A 25,317-nucleotide genomic window follows, 5' to 3' on the forward strand; every position below is an offset into this window, starting at 1 on the left:
TGACTACACCAATGCTGAGCAATGATGCACCAAAACAGTGTCGGAACTAAGTTCATATGGTTGCTGCTTTGGTCAACTCTGAAAAACAAAAATTGACATCCACCCGAATTATAGCATGAAGCTACAAAGTAGAGCAACCGCCCCAGAAAGGTGTTGGTCCTGAGTTTGAGTCCTGGACTAGGAGGAATTTTTCTTCAACTGCGAGGCTTTCTTTCTGAGAAACTCGTATGGATTTCCTTTGTAGCTTTGTGCTACAATTCGGGTGGATGCGAATTTTCCCCTTTCATGTATATACTTTCCTCCACCTTGTGGACTCCGCAAAACTGATTTGCCATATTTGGTTAACCCTGTGAGTATAAGCAGGATGTACAAAACAAAACTGATTGAGTCAAAGATTCACATCAAAGCAACATGCTTTTTTTTTTAACTGTAATAGCAAGAAATAATATATATGTAAACAAAAGTTATGAGTCTGCCCATTGCACCCATTCTAGATAGAGGTATTGAAAACTGAATTTAAAAAGTTTGCTTTCAAATTGTCAATTTTTTAGTGTCTTCGGTCAGTAAATAATAATACAAGGCAGGTAATTGCATCATTTTAATAAAGTATATGGTATTACAGTATGTCTAAGGTCTTTTGTGCCACAGTAAGAGCTATTTATTTGTGATACAAGTGAGACAGGTGATAGCCACCACAGTCCATTTTTCTTCCCACTTTTTGTTTTGATAGGGACCAAGAGAAATTCGTCAGCAACTTTTCAGGAATCTAAAAACCATATAATAGCTAGTCCAAAAAATCTTGAAAGAACTGCCTTGTCAGAGCTTATGGGTAAAAGGCAGTAAAAGAGGAATCCTCAGCAAAGGAAAAATTTTGTTGTGATGCAGCATTGGATCTCACTGAGTGCACCACTAAGAGATTTAAACATTGTTAACTGCAGTGAAGCAGTGGAGAAAAGTGTAGTGCATGTAGGGAAGGAAGATTTAAAGACACAAGCTCACTTGCCAAGCTCACAATATTTTCCATATTGAACTTGTTAAAAATATGAAAGAACTGCTCATCATGACCTCTCTTTAGCCTCCTTTCATTTCAACTAGAAATCATGTGAGAAATTTATGGAGTGGTTGCTTTAGTATTGACTGGAAGGCTTATTTAATTCCATCAAGAAACTGCATAAACTTAGGCTAACTGGAGTGAATTAACTCTGCCATGGCATGCTGATGCACTTAGAGGCTACAGAATGATGCAAGTGAGAAACGTCATCTGTTGATGGAAGCTGAAGTGAAGGTTTCTCACAAATTCTATGAATCATGCATTGCTGTTGCTAACACTAAAAATCTGTTGTTACTCCATTTGGAGTTATGACTGGGCTTGTTTGAGGAGGAGAATGTGTTTTTGCTGTTTGGTAGCCCTGCAGAGGCCACAGGTATTAACTGTAACACATTTTTGACATTGTACTCTTTACTATATACTGTATTACTTCCTTGACACTGGGACTACAAGAATTTAAGGCACAATAAAGGCAAATATATAGTTAACATGGACTGTTAAAATGTTCTAGAAAGCTTTCAGCGCTTGTTTTGTGCCAGGAAAAGACTTAGTTTAAGAGTTAATTGCATCTGGAGGGTCCGCACACCTTTAGCGCAGTTCAAATCACCTGCCCCTGAGTGGGGAGTGATGATGCTACCTATGTCATCACTGACCTTTACTGCCATTGGTTAGTAAAACGGTGCCTGACAGATGGCGCCATGGTGTTTTGCACAAAACACAAACATGTGGTCAAGGAGGAACCGAGGCAAGGCAGAGCATTGGAGTTGCTGCTTCAGCTGCTCTTGGTCAAGTGGCATGGAGTGTTCAGGCATCTCGCAACATCACATAGACCTGGAATTCTGTGCTACTTGCAGTTTATGTGAGTTTCACGAGCCAGCAAAACCAGCGCAGCATGATGTGATACTGAAACTACAGAAACACGAAAGCGCAGGCAGCACAGAGTCAAACAAAAACTAAACCTTTCGACCATCTGTGTCATCCTCAAGGGTAACATCAATGAGTTCTTTTTGCTAGAGATCGAATAGAACTGGACAAGAGCATTTTCTTTCATCTTATAATGCTATGCAATTATCTTTTTATTACGAGTGCTTGAGTACTAGTGACAGAAGTATTATGAGCAGTGCCTATGTCATCTGACTAGTACCTGAATGTTGTGGGGGAGTCTCTAATTGTGTCCTACATTTTCCTCAATTTCTCGATTACTAAAGCCCTGTCTGCGATAATATTGACACCTTAGACGTTCTCAACCAATAATCAAACCTTTACTTGACTTAATATTCGCCTTTAGTGTCCTTTTAAATCAGGACTACCACTTGTATTTACTGTAGGCAGATTTGTTAGTTTCATCTTTATTAACAGTCTCTTGCAGCTTCTGTGTGTATGTTTTAATGTGCCTGCACAGAGCACTAATACTGTCAGTATTGCACATGCTCTTGAGGCAACTGGAAATGATTTGTAGAATTTGAGCACCTAAGGCAAATGCCATATGTCCAATCATGTGAACAACAGGTTGTGCACTGCAGTGCATCACATTTTTCCTTGACACTTAACACATGTAAAATTGCATGTTGTTGTTTAAGGGTGTGCTGGGTCTTTTGTGGGTTCTGAGGTCGTTCTAACTTTGCATTCTTAGATCGCAAGACCTACTTCATCAGAGGCCGCAAGCCAACAGCATTCGACAAGGCGCAACAGATGGCATCACGACATTCCTGGCCTCACACCATTGGTTTTATAGAAACCGCAAAGACCATTGACACTCGAAAAGTCAGCTGCCCAGCCCACCAACCTGGGGTAAGAGCAAATTCTGTGTTTTCTTCTGTTGTTACTTATAGGTGCTCGAAAGACGTTCTCAGTGGATGTCTAGTACAGTCAAGTTATAATGCGCTATTCTTTCCTAAAATGCTGCCGACCATGGTTGGTGACAGCTTCAAAATTCCGTGGCAGATATGCCGCTGTTCAACTGTTAGTGAATTTGCATAGAGACGCCAATCAGTTATGTTCACTCAATTTCATTACATCACAAAGAAGATGTATGTCTTTCAATACTGGCCTTTCTTGTAAACTGTTCTTTATTGTGGAAGCATAGAGAGCAGGTGGCAGTGCAGTTTTGTCGTTGAAACTTGTACTGAATTCTTACGTTTTTACCAAGTGTTGTAACTTGCTGTTGATCATTCTATTCTAATCGAGCTATCATAGGGTGAGATTCTTGCATTTTGTGCAGCTTTGACTGCCTGGAACACTGGAGCAAATGCAGCTTGATGTGCAGTATGTGAGAGCTAATGTTTGCTACATCTTGGTGAAAGTGAGCTCTGGAGACGTTTAAGTAGATGTTTAAGTATAATTAAGCAGACAGGATACTGGAGACCCGCACCTCCACCTGTGGGCTAGACTCCACCACCAAGCTTCTTTTCAAGGGCCTCCAACCACCCGCTCTCATTTTGACGATCACCGAGCCAATGATAAGGAGTTGCTGCCAACTCACCAGGTCGACATGGGCCATCGGTCATGATCTCCGTCTCGCACACATTCGTCTGCATCAATATGCTGCACTTTCACTGACCTCAGGGTGAAGAGGTCACCTAGCCCACGCTGGGGAAGCTAAAGGCTAGAGGTAAGGTTGCAAGTTGTCACGACGATAAAAAGCCCACGTTACTTCCACCACAGGACGCTATGAAGCTGATGAGCCGTAACAGCGACGAAGTTGTAAGCGAAGACCTTATTGTTTTTGTTGACGGGCAGCAAGCAACAGCTTTGGTTGACACTGGTGCTGACTTCTCCATAATAAGTCCAGACGTCGCAGTTCGTCTCAGGAAAGTAAAGACGCCATGGACAGAGCCCCATATAAGGACTGCAGAAGGCCAGTTACTGATGCCTGCCGGACGATGTATGGCGAGAGTCAACATAGGAGGTGCATCTTTCGTCGCCACTTTCGTCATTCTTGACGCGTGCTGTAAAGACTTGATTATAGGAATAGACTTTCTGGGAAAGTATCGTGTGGTCATCAACATCCCAGACCGTTTGGTAACATTTTATCACGACCCCGATTCACTTGATTGCTTAGAACCACCATGCAACTCATTATATACCTCAGTGATGACAACGTTGTCATCCCACCTCGGTCGTGCACCCTTGTTTCTGTGGCATGTGACGTGCCATTCGATGGGGAAGGAGTTGCAGACCAAATAACCCCGCTTTTATTTACTCAAGATATTTCAGTTGCATGAGGTATCGTCAACGTCGTTAATGGGTACACAGATTTGTTGCTGACAGATTTCAGCATCGAGCGTCGGCACCTTCCAAGGGGCACGGTTGTAGCCTATATCGACGGTATTGCAGATGTTCAGGGCTGCTTTTCAATGCTTAAAGAAGTATCTGCATAAGATCTGTCTCCTGTTCTTGGTGTCAGCACTACCTTGCCGTAAGAAGAATGACAAAAACTCCTCGCATTACTAGCCAAGTTCGAGGACTGCTTTGCATCATCAAGGCCAGACCAATTCACCAGAACACTTGTCGTGTGGCTCTGAAAGAATGTGAAGCGATACAGGAGCAAGTAACTGGAATGCTCGAAGAAGACGTAATTCAACCGTCAAAGAGCCCCTGGGCATGGCCTGTAGTATCAGTCCAGAAGGACGGTAGCCTGCGTTTTCATGTCGACTACCGCAAGCTAAATGAGGTTACAAAGAAAGATGTCTACCCACTCCCAAATATAGATGACTACCTCAACCGGCTTCAACACTCTCGTTAGTTTTCCTCAATGGAGTTGAAAAGGGGATATTGGCAAATCTAGGTGGACCCGAGAGACTGAGAAAACCGCTTTTGTGACGCCAGATGGACTGTACGAATTTAAAGCTTTGCCCTTTGGTTTGTGCTCTGTGCCCGCAACTTTCCAAAGGCTCATAAAGACTGTGCTATAGGGGCTGAAGTGGAAAACCTGCTTGGTCTATGTCGACAATGTTACTGTGTTTTCTGCAATGTTTAATGAGCACCTGCAACGACTGAAAGTGGTTCTGCAAGCCATCCGGTTGGCAGGCCTCACTCTCAAGCCAGAAAAATGCCACTTTTACTTTGAGGAACTGCAGTTTCTTGGTCACATCGTCAGTCATGCTGGTCTTCATCCCAATCCTGTGAAAATTGCTGCCATCGCACAATTCCTTATACCGTGTGACAAGAAAGCTGTCAGGAGCTTTCTGAGCCTCTGCACATATTATTGTTGGTTTATCGCAGATTTTGCACACATTGCATCGCCACTAACTCACCTCGCAAGAGATGACGTGGTGTTTGTGTGAGGCGAGGCACAGAAAACTGCATTTTATGAGCTGAGGCAGTGGCTACAAACACCTCCAGTACTTGCCTACTTTGACGAAGCAGCTCCAAAGATGCTTCACACTGATGCTAGCAATGTTGGTCTGAGAGCAGTGCTCATGCAGTTGCAGGACAACGCTGAAAGGGTGATTGCCTATGCAAGCAGAATGCTCTCGCGCACAGAAGCCATTTACTCGACAACTGAAAAGGAATGCCTTGCTGTGGTGTGGCGGTTATGAAATTTCACCCATATTTCTACAGCCAGCCTTTAAAAGTTATGAGTGATTATCATTCACTATGCTGACTGACAAACCTGAAAGATCCTTCTGGGCGACTAGCACGCTGGAGCCTCAGGCTGCAAGAGTTCGACATGATAGTCGTGTTCAAGTTAGGGAAAAGGCGTACAGATGCTGATAGCCTGTTGTGGTCACTGATAAAGTTGGCTGCTTCATCCCATGAAGACAAAACGCTATTCCTCCATGTTCTTGATACGGCTGCCATTGCACACCAACAACATGACCCTGAGTTGCTTGCCCTTATTAATTTTTTAGACGGGCGAACTCCCAAGGCTCCTAGAATTTTTTCAAGAGGACTGTCATCATTTTGTTTATGCAACGATGTTGTCTACAAAAGGAACTTTTCACCCATTGGATGCAACTATTTACTGGTTGTTCCTACACCCTTTCGGACTGAAGTACTCCAAGCTTGTCACAACGAGGTAACTTCTGGCCACTTAGGCTACATGCAGACACTGAACAGAGTATGGCAAAGGTACTACTGGCTGAGACTTGCCATGGCCGTGAAACATCACAGACAAACTTGCCCCGGTTGCCACAGGTGCAAGTCGCCTCCAAGAAAACCAGCCAACCTGCTAAAACCTGTTCAGGTCTCACACACACCATTTGGCCTTATCGGAATGGACCTTTTGGGCACACTTCCTGCATCTAGTGTAGGAAACTGCTGAGTTATTGTCGCGACTGATCATCTGATTCGCTACACTGAAACAAAGGCTCTCCCATGAGGTAGAGCAGCACAGATGGTGTGATTTTTCATACAGAATGTTGTGTTGAGGCATGGTGCACCAACCATCTTAGTCACGGACAGAGGAACCCCATTCATGGCAGCGCTTTTAGATAATGTCCTGGTGCTCAGTGGAATGACTCACCTCAAGACAACAACCTACCATCCACAAACCAACGGACTCACAGAGTGCCTAAACAAAACTCTTGAAGATATGATTTTCATGTATGTGGATGTATGCAAATACAAAAATTGGGACGAGATCTTGCCTTATATAACTTTTGCATATAACGCTGCTAAGCAAGAAACAACATAAATGACTCCACTCAGCCTTGTTCACGGATGAGATGTACGGACGATGTTGGATGCAATGCTCCTACATGAACGCGATGGCGCTGACACGGATGCAGTTGCGTTTACACGAGGCGCCGAAGAACCTAGACAGCTCGCACGCATACAGATCTGTCAACATCAGGACTATGACGCGGGCCGCTACAATGCTCGCCATAGACCAGTAACCTACGAAACTCACGACAGAGTGCGAGTTTGGATGCCCATCCAGAGATGCGAGATTAAAGCGATACTTTGGATCGTATCAAGTACTACGACGCCTAAGTGACGCCACCTACGAAGTAGTTTCAGATAGCCCCTGTTGCACGAGGCGCTGCCAGCACTGGCCTGAAGTTGTGCACGTAATACATATGAAGCCGTACATCAGCGAGTGACTTTGCGAGGAACTTCACACCAGTGACCTCCTCTAGCATTGGGGCGAGGCTTCTTTTTAGAGGGAGGCAAATGCCGCATCTCTTCTATGTCAGTGACAAAGGCAGCGATGGAAGCTTTAGTAGGCTTCGTCTCGTGCACTGGCCTAGCGGAGATTAGAAGACGAAAAAGTCATCTTTAGGCTCAACTACTAAAACAAGCTGTTTTTGTTATACGTGTCCTCATCTCCTATCTTCGTTGCGCCGCGACAATATTATGTGTGTATGAAAATGCACTTTGTTTTTGTCACAGAGGATTTACAGGTTACGTTCATCCATCATCTTTCTTGAAAGGCGAGAATAAAGGCAACAAAGAAAACATGACTGTAGATAAAAAAAACACTGCCTAGAAACACTAAACTGGTCTAGATGGTCACAGTGTTCTGAAAGAACACTGTGACTGTTAAAAAGAGGTGGATTACTAACAGAGAAAGTCTATTACTAACAGATAACAGCGTCCCTATAACCAATGTAGTGCATGTTGTTGTACTGTAGTTTTCTGCAAGGTTAGTACTGTGCTTTTCACATGGAAAGTACTGTCATCTGTGAATGTAATAAGCCAGCATTGTATTTTAGTGCGAGAGGTTGTAAAAGAATATTGTGAATAAAAAAGGAGCTACTTCAGTACTAAGCTAGGACTTGCATCAAAAGTTTGTAGCTGCAACTGCCTGACGTGCAAAGATGTTCAAGCAGTTTGAATTTTCGAAAAGCTATTTACTGTGTACAGATTTGAACTGATGTACTGAAATGTTCTTTACTGAAATGTTTTTTTTTGCTCGGAAGTTACAATAGTGCAGTTTGCCCTAGTGCACTTTGTTTCGCCGTGCTTGACTTTAAATATGACAAGTAGACTACAAATAACTCTCGCTCAACATTCAAGAAGTTCAGTTCTGAAAATAAAAGCTGTATTATGTGGTTTCAGGAAAGATAAATTGCTGTTGTAGTCCAAGCAGACTAGAGGACCTATGTGTTCACGTAACTATCTTTAACATTTTTCCAGGACATTGAGGAAGAAGAAGTTGCTCCCATGCTACCCCCTGTCCACCGCCACAGCAGCCTCTCAACGCTGAACAGTAGCCGCAAAGATTCGGGCATTCGGAGCAGGCAGAGCAGCATTCAGGACACAGTCAGTGTGACTTTCTACTCTAAAGCACTGAATCCATATTGCTCATTATTCGTCTTTTCTTTTATCTTTGTGCCTTGTGCTTCGATGTTCTGAGTAGAGATGCTCAATAGTGAGCAAAATGATATGATATTATTGTTTCCTGTGAAAAATTGCTTACGTTTCTAAGCTATTAGTTTTTTTTTTTTTCAATTATGTCAAACAATGTGTACATTGCTGCTGCCAAGGAGCTGAGATATTTAACTTTTAAGTAGTTATGGTGCTGTAAATTTCCATTTTCCACTTTGTTTATTTTGTATGAGGCTCACTGTTGCCCACATTTCCGAGTTTGTGTGCGTGTGGATGCATCCACGTTTTCTCTCCTTTGATCTCTTTAATATATTAAACTTGCAGCAGCATGCCAAGGCTTACTCTCGGCTAACCTTTCCAGTTATTGTTAAAATTTCTCTAACCAGCGCGCACATATTTTCACATGGTGGTTGATGCATATGGTGGCCTTGTTATATGATCTAGGAGTCCATAAGATGTGTGCATGATGGGTGGGCTATGTGGTGTGAATAGCAAAATGTGGCATTGAATGTTCAGGAGGCTATTGCCCAAGGCTAGCGGTCTGACCTAACTCAGTGCCAGCTTTATCAGCAGTTTAGCTCTGAGGACCCAAGGTACAAAATGTCATATTCGCTGCTGTAGGTATCTAATTTGTTGATATTTCTCTTTAAACACACAGTGGTCTGCAAAGGAAGTATTGAGTGTGGGCAGTGCACATGGCTTACTTTAATTTGGTCACAAAGTCAGCAAGAATGAGATTAAGCCGTGTGCACCATAATTGGAGTGTATGAATCTTGCATTTGAGTTTCATGACAATCTTGATGGTGTAGAATGTAACAAGCATATAGAGTTTCCTACAAAAATTACTAGAGCGAGCTCTGGTGCTAGTATCTGTGGGAGCAGCAGTTGCGGCGGTTCAGCCAGCATGGGAATGATTTACAGTGCATGGATTTGCCTAAGCTTCATCCTTCTGGCTTCATGTGACTTTGTGACTGCAGATTGATCATTTGCAGTGACATATTACATTGTGGATGCAACAATTCGCAATGATTACGAATGTGAGCAGAGACTAATTGCCTTGCTGCCTGTAGAAAACTATCAGTTCTTGAAATTTTTGAAAGATAAAGTGTATTAAATATTGGTTCAAGAATGTTTGAAGACACAAGCACGAACACTAGACAAATCCATGTACTAGCCATCATTTCCATGGATGGTGCTCTCTGGCCTTAGATGCCCTTGCACCAATAAAGTCTAATAATAGTAATAATAATCTTTTCCATGGCAGCTGAACGATTGCTAGGCCGGAGTTTCCTCTGGTAATTTCTGTAGGAAACTGTGGTAGTAAGAGCACAGGAGATGTAGTTGAGCATGTGCAAGCTAGCACCTGTGCAAGCTATTTGGCATCCCACACAGCAGTGCTGTGATATTACAAGCAAGCTTACAATGGTTTGCTAATAGCTACCCATTCTACCAAGGCACATTTACTGGTCTCTGGTCTTGTCAGCGATGGCCCTGTGCATTCTCACTTTCCTAAAAAATTCAACAGTTTACGTGCTGTGCTTGCATTCTTCAGAACTTTTCTTTCTCTTGTGCAGCCTCTATATAGACCTGTGGATGCAGTAATATATCGCAATAGAGTTCATGTTAAATATGATTATGAGCTTTACACGAATGCCTCATTTTGAAAAGTAGGTTTTTAACATTGCACATTCTTACTTACATGAATTCAATATTTTATCTAGGCCAGATCCTTCCCTTCAAATCAGATCATGTTTGCTGGTATGGCAATGCTTGCATTCTAACCACTAGTCTTTTTGTGCTTTTAGTAACATTTCTCATAAGGGTAGCAACTGTGCCTTTCTTTATATTAGATTTCAGAAAAGTGGGTTGTTGTTTGGGCTATATGACAAATGTTTTTAAGCACATAAATCAGACCCCATTTAGTTGAACTCAAAGAGATTTTGAAAATTTTTTCGCCTTAATGGAAGTGATCCACATACTCAAAATCTATTACTGGTGCACCAACATATTGTTACGAAGAGTTGCGAAGAAATGGTTTTATTTACAGGAGATGGACGATGATTGTAGCGTGATCGCAGCGCAGCCCGGCCTCTCAAACTCCTCGTTCTCCTCGTCTTCTCTTTCTCTTCTTCTTGTCCGTGCCTTTCATATCTGTTACATTTCCCCGCAAGCAGACGAAGCCTGTGGGGTGAGTCAGGATGGACAAGCAGGGTAGAAAGGCTTCAGGTGAGCAATATGAGTCAGCTGAGTTCTGCTTGATCGCCGACTATTCCACAGTAGGCGAGCTATAACGTAAGTGAGTTCGCTCAGGCGGTCCACAACTACAAATGGGCCTGAATATTGTGACAAGAACTTTTGGCACAATACACGCTTGCGTTGCGGTGTCCAAAGAAGGACTAATTCACCTTTTTAGAGCAATACTTGTACGGGACGGTCGTCGTATCGCTCTTTTGAACGACTTTGCGAGGCCAGAGTACGAGGACGAGCTATTCGACGCGCTTCTTCGGCGAGACACAAAGTCTTCGATACAGAATCATCACTGTGCAGAACGAAGAGTAAGAAAGTGTCCAGAGGGCTTAGCGGTAGCCTTGCATACAGGAGATAAAATGGGCTATAGTTCGTGGTTTCGTGCTTCGCCGTGTTGTATGCGTAAGTGATGAAGGGCAGCACGTCGTCCCAGTTCTTATGATTGGAGGAGACGTACATGGCAAGCATGTTGGTCAGCATTCTGTTTGTCCTTTCAACGAGGCCATTGGTCTGTGGATGATACGGCGTGGAATGGCGGAACTATAAAGTGCACAAACGAAGTAACTCTTCAATGGCATCAGTCGTGAACTGGCGACCACGGTCGCTGATGACGACACGTGGTGGGCCATGACGAAGAACCACGGAACGCAGCAGGAAGACCACCACGCAAGCAGCCACGGAAGACAGTATGGCTGCAGTTTCTGCATGCTGTGTAAGATGGTCTACGCAGACAATTATCCAACGGTTCTTGTTGTTAGATAATGGGAATGGACCCAAAAGGTCAATGCCTACTTGCTTGAACGGTGTACTGGGCGGTGTCAATGGCCAAAGGGGACCCGGGGCTGCGGTGGTCGTTCGCTTGTGACGTTGGCACGTTTCACAACTAGCGACATAGCGCTTGGTTGTTTCGTACATCTTGGGCCAGTAAAAGTGCTCCTGCGTGCGGTGCAGCGTTCGTACGAAGCCGAAATGGCCGGATGTCACATCGTCATGCATGGCGCGTAGAACGTCGGAGCGGAGACTCTCGTGGACAACAAGCAGAAAACGCGCTCCATGCCCGGAGTAATTAGTTTTGGAAAGCAATTTATCACGGTCAGTAAAGCGACCGCTGCCTTTAGAAGTACGGGCGGCGACAAAAAGCGGATCAAGGGTAACATCATCTCATTGTTCTCGCTGAAAGTCTGCCACATCAGGGAACGTAGAAGTAACAGCAGCGAGACAGTCGTCAAAATTCTCAGCATCGCCGTCGGTAGTCGCAAGAGGAATCCAAGAGAGGCAGTCTGCGTCAACGTGACGACGGCCACTCTTGTACGATACCACAAAGTCGTATTCCTGGAGGCGCAGCGCCCAACGTGCGAGGCGACCAGAGGGATCGCGCAAACCGACCGGCCAGCATAAAGAATGATGGTCGGTGATAATCTTGAATGGTCTACCGTAAAGATAACATCTAAACTTTTGTATGGCGAAAACGGCTGCCAGGTATTCCTGTTCCGTAACCGTATAATTGCGTTCAGATTTGCTCAGGCAACGGCTGGCATATGCGACAACATGTTCTGCGTGACTATGACGTTGTACAAGCACCGCTCCTATCCCGATTCCACTAGCATCAGTGTGAACTTCAGTCGGGCAAGATGGATCGAAGTGACGCAAGAGGGGTGCTGACGTTAGTATAGACTTCAGATGAGAGAATGATGTGTCACACTCTGGTGTCCAATTGAAGGATGCATTCTGTCGCAAAATACTTGTTAATGGGTAAACGATGTCGGCAAACCGGGGAACAAAACGACGAAAATACGAATATAGGCCAATGAATGAGCGGAGTTCTCGTGCTGACTGCGGTGGTTTGAAGGAACTCACCGCTTCAATCTTACGAGGATTGGGTCTGACGCCATCCTTGTCGACTAAGTGTCCCAGGACCAGTGTTTGACGTTCGCCGAACTGACACTTTTTTTAGTTTAGGACCAGTCCAGCTTTCTCAATGCAGTCGAGAACGAGGCTGAGGCGTTCGTTATGTTCTTCAAACGTGCGGCCAAAGATTACAACATCATCGAGGTAACACATGCATATCTCCCACTTTAGATCACGTAGTACTGTGTCCATGAATCTTTCAAAGGTGGCAGGAGCATTGCAAAGGCCAAAAGGCATAACATTAAATTCGAATAGGCCATCTGGAGTCACGAAAGCGGTCTTTTCCTTGTCGGCAGGGTCCATAGGTATTTGCCAATACCCCGATCGCAAATCAAGTGTTGAGAAGTAAGAAGCAGTGTGTAAGCAATCAATGACGTCATCGATTCGCGGTAGTGGATAGACATCCTTCTTCATCACTGCGTTTAGATGTCTGTAATCCACGCAGAATCTCCAGGAGCCATCTTTCTTTCAGACCAGGATTACCGGGGCTGCCCATGGACTAGATGACTCTTGAACGACACCTTTATTCATCATCTCCTTGACTTGCTCTGCAATAACTTTGCGCTTGGACGATGACACTCGGTAGGGCTTCTGGCGGATGGGGTGTGCTAAGCCGGTATCTATTCTGTGACGAGCGCGGGACGACGGTAAATAAAGGGGTGCATCTCCATGCGTGAAGTCGAATGCAGCCTCATGTCTGGCAAGGACTTGTACCAGTGCTCGCCGTTCCGATGTACCGAGAGCCTTGCTGATCATGCCAAGCATTAGCTCTTCAGAATGGTGATTATCGCAAGGAGAGCAAGCTGTAGAGACGTCCGTAGTTAGTGCCGCTTTTTAGCTACATGCGGCTTCATCGAAGAGAGCGATTTTCATACCGCGAGGAAGGACAACCGGCATGGTGGAACAGTTCAGCGCCCACAATGTGGCGATTCCTTTCGTCATGCACATGACCGAGCAGGGCACAAGTATATCTTTTTTAGCACAGTTTATGCGGAGAGGCCTAACTACAAGGTCAACACAATCATCAACAGTATTTGCAGAAACACGAACGGGCGTCAGGCACCACGATGGTGCAATCACTTCATCAAGAACACTGAGTGTGTCTGTGTCCCTGTCTTCACCACCCGAGCTTTGTTCGGAATGTGCTGATATAAATAACTTGTTCAATGATATTTCGCCACAACCACAGTCCACGGAAGCGCCGCACTGTTCACGAAAATCGATACCAAGAATAATGTCGTGCGAACAACGAGAAAGAACAAGGAATTCCGACACAAACACTTTCCCAGCCAACAAAACACTCACAGCACAAACACCAAGGGGATGAAGCCACTCGCCGCCTACTCCACGAAAGGTAATACCGTTATTCCAAGAAAACATAACTTTGTGGCCTAGCCGGTTTTTGAAAGCGAGGCTCATCACAGACACAGTCGCCCCAGTATCGACTAACGCTATGGTCGGTATTCCGTCAATCGAGAAATTCACTTTGTTTTTGAACATCACAACAGGCAGAGGTATTTCTTGCAAAGACCGTCCGGCGACCACACCTCCATTGGCTGCGGATGCTAGTTTCCCGGCGGCGGTGAGGAAGAACGGCGACGAGGGGACGGAGAGCGACGGGGACGGTTATTTGGTGGCGTCAAACTCCACTCAGATGCTGGCGAATCGCTGCGTGTGGTCTCGTGTGAGAAGTGGTCCATTGGGAGCAAATCGGTCGTTCGCAAGTCATATGAAGTACGGGTCCTGGGTGGCGAGAACATCGGTGGTGTCCTACGTGATTGACGGCCTTGGCGACGATACCGAGCTATATGGCCTGTGGAACCGCAGTTGTAGCACACGGGAGGGTCGCAGTTCACAGCGTCTTCCTCGAAACGAATGGTAGGCGGCTGCGGTCGGCGAGAAAGTTTGTTGTCACGTGGATAACGTGTCTCTGCTGCTTGCTGAAATTTGTTATATCGTTCATAAGTCGCGTTGTGGTACTAGTAGGGTCGGTGCTGTTCTTGTCGCAGCCTGACAGAAGTCACAGGGCCTCGGGGGTGAAAACGCGGCTGCTCTCGTTGTGGCCGAGCGTCATAAGTAGGGCCTCTGTCGTAGAGACGTGGCTGCTGTCAGGGCGCGAGTTCATAATCCTGAGTGCCTCTTCCCGCAGGATACGTGGAGAAGGATGCCACGTTTGGCTCGAAATCTGGTGATAGGCGGAAGCTATGAGTGCCTGGATGTGTCACTTGCGCGTGCAGGCTGAGCTCTTCCCGAACTATTTGTCGGATCGTTGATGCCAGATCGAGGGGCTGGTTGCTGTCCATGCTTGCAACTGTCGTCACATTGGCTAGCCTGCCAAACTTCGGCGTGATGTGCCTTGTCTTCAGTTGCTCGAAAGTACGACAGTGCCGAATGATGTCAGCGACGGAAACCAGGTTGTCTTTTGCGATGAGGAAATTATAAACATCCTCAGCGATTCCTTTTAGGATGTGCCTGACTTTGTCTTCCTCGGACATTCCAGAGTCCACCATCCTACACAGTTTTATTAGTGCCTCAATGTAGGTGGTGCAGGTTTCGCCTGGCACTTGTGCACGCTGCAGTAGCGTCTGTTCTGCCCTTTTCTTTTTCGTCGCGGAGTTGCCGCATCGCTCTTTGATTTCCGAAACAAATCTTCCCCATGTTGTGAACGTTTTCTCGTGATTGTCGAACCACAACAACGCAGTATCCGTTAGAAAGAACACGACGTTCGAAAGCTGAGAAGTGCTGTTCCACTTGTTGGCGGCACTCACCCGGTTATAATGGATGAGCCATTCCTCGACGTCTTCGTCCGATCTTCCGGCGAAGGGACGCGCATCTCTCAGTTGTAGAACGGAACTGGTCGGCGCAGCAGTTGGAATAGGCCATTGTTCGTCTGTGTCGTGGGACATATTCAACTCCGGTGGATTCGGTGGGAGTCCAGCAAAGTGACGGCTCCGTTGAAGAACTTGTGGTTCAGCCTCCGTCTTCGGGTGTCGATTACCCAGCACCTTCCACCACAACTGTTACGAAGAGTTGCGAAGAAATGGTTTTATTTACAGAAGATGGACGATGATCGTAGCGTGATCGCAGTGCAGCCCGGCCTCTCAAACTCCTCGTTCTCCTCGTCTTCTCTTTCTCTTTTTCTTGTCCGTGCCTTTCGTATCTGTTACAATATCAACAATACAAAAACATGCCATAGAGCAAACATAGAAAGAGACGTTTTTTTATTTGCATGATGCAGTGCATTCTTTTATGCACTCTTACTCAAACTATTGGAGTAGTTGTTACTAGCCAGCACTGTGTAAATAATTTGTACACTGTCACCCAGATTTCACCTAGCTTGCTCACAATTCCTTCAGTGCCTTGATGTTCAAAACACGCACAAAATTATTTAAGGAGTTATCAACTGCATCACATGAGAACGCAGCTGGTTTTTGTGGCTCCTAGGAAGTGTGCTCGCCATAATTATCAGCCTGCAGAGGCACCTCGAGCACCTCCTCAATCTTTGTTCTTGTGGCTAATAAATATCATTAATTGGAAAGGTGTTTGATTCTCAAATTTTTCGTATGTTGGCATCACTGTGCCATCTTGGAGCCCCTTAGACTATGAGCATCATGTTGCACTTAATATTGAACATGACTATCTCTTGCTGCTGTCACATGTGCAGTCTTTATCTTCAATACATCTTTGCAGTTCTAAAGATTTTAACTTTTTATTAGTGTTACATTGCTGGCACTTGTGATTCATCCTCCTGTCTTGGCAGAACAGGTAATGGTGGCAAAATGATGTAACACATTTCTGATAGAGCAGATGTTGCAAGTGTAGCCTTGAGGAGAAAGAAAAACTATGAATATACAAATATAATTAGCTGTGTCTATAATGGAGCTGAAAAGATACAGTTATGTTATTAATACTAGTTGTTTCCCTTTTATCTAAATTACTTGCATAGCTTGACTTATTTTGCGTCATGTTTTATGCTTTGGTTCCTTAAACAGACAAGCACAAGCATGCCCAAAAATGAGTTCTTTAGCACTTCAAAATTGTTTGGCTCAGCCCACTATAGAACAGAACAGTTACGGCATTAACACAGCTGCTTTGTTTGTTCTATTATTTAATGTGGCAGGGCTGCTGAATAACAAAACTTATCAAGATGGAATATTGCAGGAGTTTCTTGCTGCTAATCTGCTATGGCTAATTGATTTTGTTTTTTCTTAGTAGTGTGATGTTGACCTGGAATATTTTGTGATCATCTGTGCTTAGCACTGATAGTCAAACATATATTTGTGTATGATGAAATAGTCTTATCATAAGTCCTACAGTTTATAACAAGAGCAACGTGTCTGGCATGTGTTATGAAACATTCCCTTGGTTAAAAAGTTGACGTCATTGGAATTTCGTGAGTCTAAGCCTTACACTTAGACAGATTCAAAGCTTGTCCTCATTTTAATGATGGCTGTTAGATATTTGGTTGTCATGCACTTCATATTTGGCTATGTAGAACTACTTTTTTCTTTTTGAAACTGGCACCAAAGAAGTGAAACAAATTTATGTACGATGTAGAGGTGTGGGCAATGCTGCCAACCCCAGGAGCTAGATAACTTCCAACTTGGACTAAAAAAAAGGGGGGGGGGGGGGAATTCCCTAGGTTTTAGTAGATTTTTGCAAGCACCATGGAATCGTTGCCAAGGCCTTATGCTATGTTTTCTGCATGGACGAATTTGCTCAGATTTCTATGCAAGTGACAACAAATTTTGTAGGGAAGTTTCTTATTAACTTGTTTTAGAACTTGAATAGTTTAGTCATTGCTCTGAAGCTGAAACGATGTCTCATTTCATGTCCTTATGCTTTCAACGGTATTTATTAGCACAGTGTCCAACCATTGGCAAAGAATGAAGTGAAAGCTAACCGAGATTACCTTGTGTGCTTTCACAGTACGGAGGCATTGTTTATTTTTTCTCCAAAGACTTTCACTATATTGGTTGACAAATGCGATAAAGCTCAAAGTATATCCATGTGGACGATAAAAAAGATGACACCAGCGTTAACCCCATTTCTTGATTAGTAGCTGAGGGTTGTGGGAGATACGAGGATTCTCCTCCGTACTCTTGGGACAAAGGAACGACAACACAGTAGTGCAAACAGTCACAAGGGCATTTATTGCACCTTTCATAGATCAATGCCTGCTAGCCGAGTTGCTATCCCCAAAACATGCCGATGGGCGCGCGACAAATCTAGAAGTCCGACTCACCACGACCGCAAAGCGAGCGAATATGTTCGCCCCATGCTGGATCCCAACGCCTGGTCGTTCGCGTGTACAGTCACGCCAACGGTGTCCAAGGCGGCCACGCGAGACGGTCTCGCAGAACCATGGATTGGCGCGCGCGCGCGGTACGTCCGGCGCTGTTCGCCGACCCGCCGGGAAAGAGCAGCCCCTTGTCCCTCGGCGCCCGAGTAACCCCGCCGCGGCGCGACGGTCGCGACATCTCTCGCACCGCGCTTGTACCACGCCGCGGGCGCCAGGCCACGCGAGCCGTGCGGGAAAACAGCATATCAGGGGATGCGCTATGCGGGAAAAACATCAGGGGACGCGCGAGAGTCGCGCATCCCCACATCCCCCCAACCTTAAATCACTACATATTCCGGCGAAACATTTCACACAGTCTAACATCAACACGTGCTTCGCGAACAATGTGGTACATGCAACAGTGGCCGCGCCGGGGAAATGTCCACACGCTGTCCATAACATGCGAGCCGACTGTCCTTGGGGTACACCGCTGGCGTCCGCCGGTCACCGCAGCAGCTTTGCGACTCGACGGCACGATCCCAGGCCAGGACTCCGGAGACGACGACGCAGTAGTCGGTACGAGCAAGCGTCGCTCGCGCCGACGCGCCCTGCTGGCAAGAGCCGCCGTAGCTGTCGGTGACCGCTGGCTCCTTTGTCCGCCGCCGAGGGTTGTGAGCTGGATACAGGAGGCCGCCGAAGTCGCCGCGCCGAACTGGCCACAGCATCACCATCACCCGGGGTGGCTCGATCGTAGTCCGGGGCAGCAGCGCAGACGATGTGCAGGTGACGGCAAAGGGTGACTCCAATCACGCTGCGTAAACTCAACACACTCGGCAAACACTAAAGTAGTGCAAGGGAGAGGACTTATGCATGCGCATCGCCCACGTGGTACGATGTTCAACTCGGCTAGCAAAAGATCGGGCAGCTACTCAGTTGCTAAGTTCACGTGAACGAAGCTCGCTTTCTTGAGTCGAACGAGTAATTTCAATTCGTGCGAGGCTAAATAGAATGAGGGAAGCAAATTGCAACGCCTCAACGCCACGGTCCACCAGGTTGTGTCCCTCCACGTGCGACAGGCAGCTTCGTAAAGCCTTAGGCCTAAATCGTCGCTACTCTGACAACAACCGGCATCCAAAAACAACACCCAAAATGGGCGCAAAACAGGCAGCCGCGAGGAGACGTTAGCTCTGTGAGGTGGTCCTACTCCGCTCGGTGCACACAGCATCCGAGTTGACGGCGCCCACCGTCCCAGACGGTGTCGGAGCGCCCGGTGCCAGGCCGCAATACCAGTCAGCCCGTCGTGGCACCCGTGGCCCGCGGCCACCCGGCTCCCAGAGCCGCGACTTCATCCGAGTCAAAGAGATAGAAGAAGCTATTTACATAAGAAATTCGGACCACCCACGAGGCTTCCGTACTCACTCGCTTCAGGCTTGCCACTGCTCCGCGGGCACTCAGCCTCGCTCTCCCAGGATGCAGACCACGTGGCTCTCGTACCGACGAATGTCATTAAAAAAAAACACTTGCGAAAAGGCTTAGCATGCTGATAAGTTCAAACACACTACAGCCACCGTCGCCTCGCTCAAGAAAGCACGCCGCCGACGCTAGCGATCAAAATCCACGCTAGGCCTACGCTTCGGTTCAAACAAAGGTCTTGAACGAAGCAACACTTAAAATTATCGTCCGATGCCCCAAGAGGTCCACGTTGGGCAGCCAGATGTGGGAGATACGGGGATTCTCCTCCGTACTCTTGGGACAAAGGAACGACAACACAGTAGTGCAAACAGTCACAAGGGCATTTATTGCACCTTTCATAGATCAATGCCTGCTAGCCGAGTTGCTATCCCCAAAACATGCCGATGGGCGCGCGACAAATCTAGAAGTCCGACTCACCACGACCGCAAAGCGAGCGAATATGTTCGCTCCATGCTGGATCCCAACGCCTGGTCGTTCGCGTGTACAGTCACGCCAACGGTGTCCAAGGCGGCCACGCGAGACGGTCTCGCAGAACCATGGATTGGCGCGCGCGCGCGGTACGTCCGGCGCTGTTCGCCGACCCGCCGGGAAAGAGCAGCCCCTTGTCCCTCGGCGCCCGAGTAACCCCGCCGCGGCGCGACGGTCGCGACATCTCTCGCACCGCGCTTGTACCACGCCGCGGGCGCCAGGCCACGCGAGCCGTGCGGGAAAACAGCATATCAGGGGATGCGCTATGCGAGAAAAACATCAGGGGACGCGCGAGAGTCGCGCATCCCCACAGGGTGGAAGGCAAACTTCCTTGCATCCAGCTAGATTTCTCGAGATTTGACATGTTTACCCTTTTCATCAAACAAGGCTCACAATGTCTGCATTTAAAGAAATTTCGCTAGTGTTTGCAGCGCTGGGTGCAAGTTATACATAAATGCCTTTAGGTATGGGCTTCACAGCAGTAACAAGTGCCTTTCTGTGAAGCCACATCCCCACTTAAAGATACAGCATCAGTGAAAAGTGGTGATATCTATCCAGTAATGCAATCAAAACACACGGATTTATGGAGCTTCACTTTATGCCAAAAGTTGTGGGGAGTTACTTTCTTTAAATATTAATTTTTTTTTGTATGCATGCATTGGTTATGTGCCTGGATTTATATTTTACTAAGTTTGTAAGATGCAAGTTGTTAGTAGTAGTGGGCTGTACATGTGACAACATGTGTTGCCTGCTGAATTGTAAGTTCAGTAGTGCAGACAGCATGCAGAACTCATGCTGACTGTAGGCAATCTATGGATCAATCAATGAATCAAATAAAATGAGCTTTATTTGTACACCTAAAGACATAAAAACAGCATACATATAAAATAATGCATGTAGCAGGTACACTAATTGTCGTACTCACACATACATCTCTCTTGTGCGGAATTTGAATGTCTGCATGCAGACAACTAGAGATTATTCATACTTAGATAACTCATAATGTCATGTAATTTAAACAGTAATAAAATTTTCATTATGTATTTGTCTTTGTGTATTCATAGGCCGCTTAATTAGTTTTACTCTGGCTTTCATTATTTTGAGCTTCCTTGCCTCACCAAATCAAAGTAGTACAAAAGTTGCTGAGGATGGATCTTTTTTTTTTGTATTCATAGGCCACCTAATTAGTTTTCATCTGGCTTTCATTAGTTTGAGCTTCTTTGCCTCACCAAACCATAGTAGTACAAAAGGTGTTGAGGATGGATGCTGCATGATGAAAAAATGACGTTTGTTGCAATTTTTTTCTTAATGTTTGTTACGTTCACAAATGATATAATTAGACATCATCATCGTCATCACCATCAGCATATTTTTTATGTATGTCCACTGCAGGACAAAGACCTCACCCAGCGAGCTCCAATTACCCCGGTCTTCTGCTAACTGATTCCAACTTGTGCCTGTGAATTTCATAATTTCATTGCTCCACCTAATTTTCTGCCATCCTTGACTGCACTTCCCTTTCCTTGGGACCCATTCTGTAACTTTGAACTTTGATGGTCCACTGGTTATCTGCCCTGTGTACGACATGGCCTGCCCAACTATAATATCAGCTATCCCCGTTTACTCTCTGATCCACACTGCTGTCTTCCTATCTCTTAACGTCCCACCTAACATTTTTCATTCCATCACTCTTTGCACAGTCCTTAACTTGTTCTTGAGCTTTTTTGTTAACCTCCAAGTGTCTGCCCCATATGTTAGCACCGGTAGAATGCAATGATTGCATACTTTTCTTTTCAGCAGCAGTGGTAAGCAGTAAGCATTTTAGACATATACTCAGTTATGCTGCAACATCTAATGACTGCTGAATGGTAAGCAGTTTCATAGCGTTATCAATGGCCTTATGTGTGTGCACATATTGAATTAGTGATAGTTCTTTAACTGGATGCAAGGAGGTTTGCTTTCTGTGTAAATTTGCACAAATATTAGACCGCTGTTTTGTCTTGGATTGCGTTTGTCCACTGATTAATAATTTCAATTTCAAATTGTTCATGCAAGAGCTTGTGATTCTGAAGAACACATAATTGTTATATTAATTGCACCTAATAGAGACAGCTTCACACCCAGTGTAGCATGGCAAAGGTGGGTACTGTTTGCATAATTATTACTGTATAGATAGTGTAATAGCTGCACTTGTTGAACTGTTTTAATGCCCTAACACTATTGTACACCCCATAATTATGTCTTCCAAGCACCTAATCATTTAAGAGTTGTATTGAGCTTCTCGTAAAAATGGGGACTACACTTACGTGGGCTGCACTTGCAGGAGGTGCAGAATGATAATGCAATAAGAATATCAGGCTTTCTGTTTTCTTACCGTTTTCTGCATCTAGAGAGAAAATACTCTTTGAAAGGTGCTTGGAGATTCTTTTCCACAGTGCATCAGCGCTTTGTGCGACGCATCTCTGCCTGTTGCTTAACGCACCGAGCACAATGATTTTCCAACTTACTCCACTTTTAATTGGCAGATTGGTAGCATTATTTGATGTTTTGTATTTTCTTTTCAAGTTTTCATTCATTCGAGACAAAAAACAAAAAAGTAAGGAATAATCTATTTGCGCACTAATTCTTACCTTGCTAGTTGAAGAGTTTTTCAAATAGCTGCTCTACCAACCTTAGGGGAGAAATTGTAACACCCAACTACCCTGCCCGCCCCAGACATAAGACTGCTCAAAAATAAGAGAAAGTGAAATTTTACCCATGTTTAAGGTACATGCACAATGTTTACGAGGCAAAAGAACCATTGAAATCTGAAGAAGGCAAAGAAGTTGTCAAGCTGTAGCCATATTTATATGTTGGTGTAATTTTGTGCCTTGCCAATGCTATCAGCTCCAGGTTCATGTGAGCCTATACAGTGTATACAGTGGTGTTATTCTGTAGGGACAAATGTGTTAACATTTGTGAAGAAACTTGAGGCTGAAAAAAATATATGCGTAATGTTTTTGTCATGAAGTAGCCACGCCCTTGCTTCTTATGCAAAAGCTAGAAAAGGAAAGAACTGCATGTGTTACGTGATTTTATATGGTACTGCTATTGGTGTTATTGTATTCATGTTAAAAAATTGTCTCTGATTGCATGACATTTCTGGTGACACTGCACTACCTGCATTCTGCAGTGCATGGTTGAAATGGGAAAGTGCCTTGATGGATGCAATTTAGCGAGCATGTGTATTGTTGTGCCTACACTACAGACTCATCATTCATGCTGTTTTACTGTGTGCAGCATGTCTGCCTGCTTAACCTTCTGCTGTTTTTGCTCGTACAGATGCCGCGGCAAGCTAAGGCGCTACGCTTTAATAACAATGTTCCTGTGTTTGTCAGCATGTGGCAGGTGAACATCGTAAAGGTATACCCTTATGCCATGTCAACATTCTTGTGCATATATATTTTTTCTTTGTTCGCACAAAGCACAGCACATGAGGGCATGCGATGTTCTTGCAAAAAGGGGAACTGGCGAGTCCTACAGGACACTGAGTAAGGAGAGCTTTCAGAAATACATGCATTTGAATGTTGTGATGCTCATAGGCCTTTAGTATATGTGTGTGTTGAATGCCAACTGCACATACGTGCCTGTAAAAATATCACCAGGGCACCTGCAGCAGGCAAAAACACAACCATTTCACTTTAAATGGGAAGCCTGGCAGAAAAGAAAGAAACTTCACATTCTAAAGCAGATGCTTGTAAGAGACACCATAGCGGGAGGAGTTAGCAGCAGTTCGTGTTTCAGCAGTTGAACAACAGTTTTAATGCGACAACATTAATGGCCCCATGTTGCAGAAAATCTGGTGTCGGTCTCAGCGTTGGTGGAGTTGTCCATGAGCGAAAATTTCTGTATATATTTAGATATGTCTATATGCTATGCCTTGCTCTACGACATGCAGTATATGTGGGTTATATTGCTGCACCATTCTATCATTAAAGTTGCTCGTAACTTGTCTTACATTCTTTACAAAGTTATTCCTCGGAATTTTGCGGATGACAGCCCACAAAAATATGTCATGAAACAAAACACCAACAGGGCATGCCTTTTATATTAAGTCTTCTCAGACTTAAATACTAAAAGTGCAAAACAATAACAGAAACCTAAAAATGACGTAATTCTCTTGGTGTGGCTGTGTATTACTTCCAGGATCAGCCCATGTAAGAGGCTGCATTTCTACCAGAAAGCTTGCCTTCGTGTGTAGCATTCGCTGCCAGTGTTGGGAGGGTGAAGCAAAAGGCACAAACAGCTCGATGCACAGCCCTGCCTCTTACACAATTTGGCATAGGTTTGCATAGTAGATGCATGTGTTGATAGCAGTTGAGGTGAACATAAGAATAATTACAGCAAGTAGCATAAGCATGACATGGTGCAGTTCAGAACAAAAAATGTGTGTATGATCGTTCTTTAAATTTTACTAGTATGCTGAGTTTACATCACATTTTTTAAGTACACACAGTTTACATCACTGCAACTGATCCAGTGTGCAGTTCTTATACTTTGTGAGCCAGTAAAACACAGTTGCCCTTTGTCGAGATAGCGCATGCCCTTTTTGCACGATTTTTGCACAAAAAGAGCAGTCTGCACTCTTGCACAGCATCTTTGATTCTGGTGTTCAATTGTGCTGCCGATTCTTGCAAAGCTCTGGTGCGAGCCTTTCATTTCCGTCAGAGTTCGATGCAATGGATGGATGTTGATGTATGTTGATACTGTTGCCACAACTTTGCATTTAGACATTTGACTCTGCAATCCCATTCTGCCCTTTGCATTTTTCACTGTGCATTTCTCATGGTTGTCGAAATTGCTTATGCCAACTGCATGGGCATGTGCAATCTGCATATGACATATACATAACTTATGGTTCTACCTCACTGATTGCATGCAGTTGAAATGCACTGATTATCTCATTCAGGAAAGAAAAAATTCGGTTTGGGCAGTGCACTATACTGTGGTGTCCATATGCCAATTCATTAATGTAAGTTGCCATAGTTCAACAAATATAACACAAGTTTCCTTTTTGCAAGCAACATTTGAACAATCTATCCCACCCTTTGTCTTATCTGTGATGACTTTCGCATACCAGCCAACCATTCTATCCAATTGTAATTTAAAATGAGCACACTTGAGGGAAAACAAGCACTGCAGTTCAACCACCATGGGAATGATGGGATACACAGGATTCAGCTTGGCAGTTGCTGACTTTTCGTGCTGTCATACAGATTCAGTTCTATGACTTCTAGTTTTTTTTTCCTCTGGCTGACTTCTCCCATTTTATTGTAGCTTGGTAACATTGTGCTCTTATAGCAAAGTTGCACATAATTTTACATGCATTTTGATTCCATATTTTCTTTCTTTGAAGCAGTGATTTCATACAGATGTGGCATGAGTAGTGAGCATTGATTAATTCAGCAGACGATCAGAGCCTATGAAGAAGAACTTGCAACTGTTCAGCGTCAGGTGGCATTGTCACAACATATTTATCTACTATAATTTTTTTTTAAATAAGCTCCTGTATTATTTTTTGGCTCCCATTATATCAGTAAAGATACAGTAACAGAGGTAGCTTCAAACTCTGGTGTTA

General features: G+C 44.8%; 1 protein-coding gene across 3 annotated transcripts in view; it reads left to right on the forward strand.

Moving 5' to 3' along the window:
- Ac13E (Adenylyl cyclase 13E) overlaps window positions 1–25,317 on the forward strand; it is a 138,853-nt gene that overhangs the window by 97,436 nt on the left and 16,100 nt on the right. For 2 of the 3 annotated variants that reach the window (XM_050182646.3, XM_050182647.2), the window contains exons 4-6: window positions 2,682–2,839; window positions 8,132–8,257; window positions 23,022–23,102. In XM_050182646.3, the coding sequence (XP_050038603.1) occupies window positions 2,682–2,839; window positions 8,132–8,257; window positions 23,022–23,102 (365 nt within the window). The remainder of the gene's footprint in view (window positions 1–2,681; window positions 2,840–8,131; window positions 8,258–23,021; window positions 23,103–25,317) is intronic. The other variant, XM_050182651.3, reaches the window with a different exon arrangement.

This window comes from Dermacentor andersoni, chromosome 4, assembly GCF_023375885.2.
Source record: "Dermacentor andersoni chromosome 4, qqDerAnde1_hic_scaffold, whole genome shotgun sequence".
Classification (NCBI taxonomy): Eukaryota; Metazoa; Arthropoda; class Arachnida; order Ixodida; family Ixodidae; genus Dermacentor; species Dermacentor andersoni.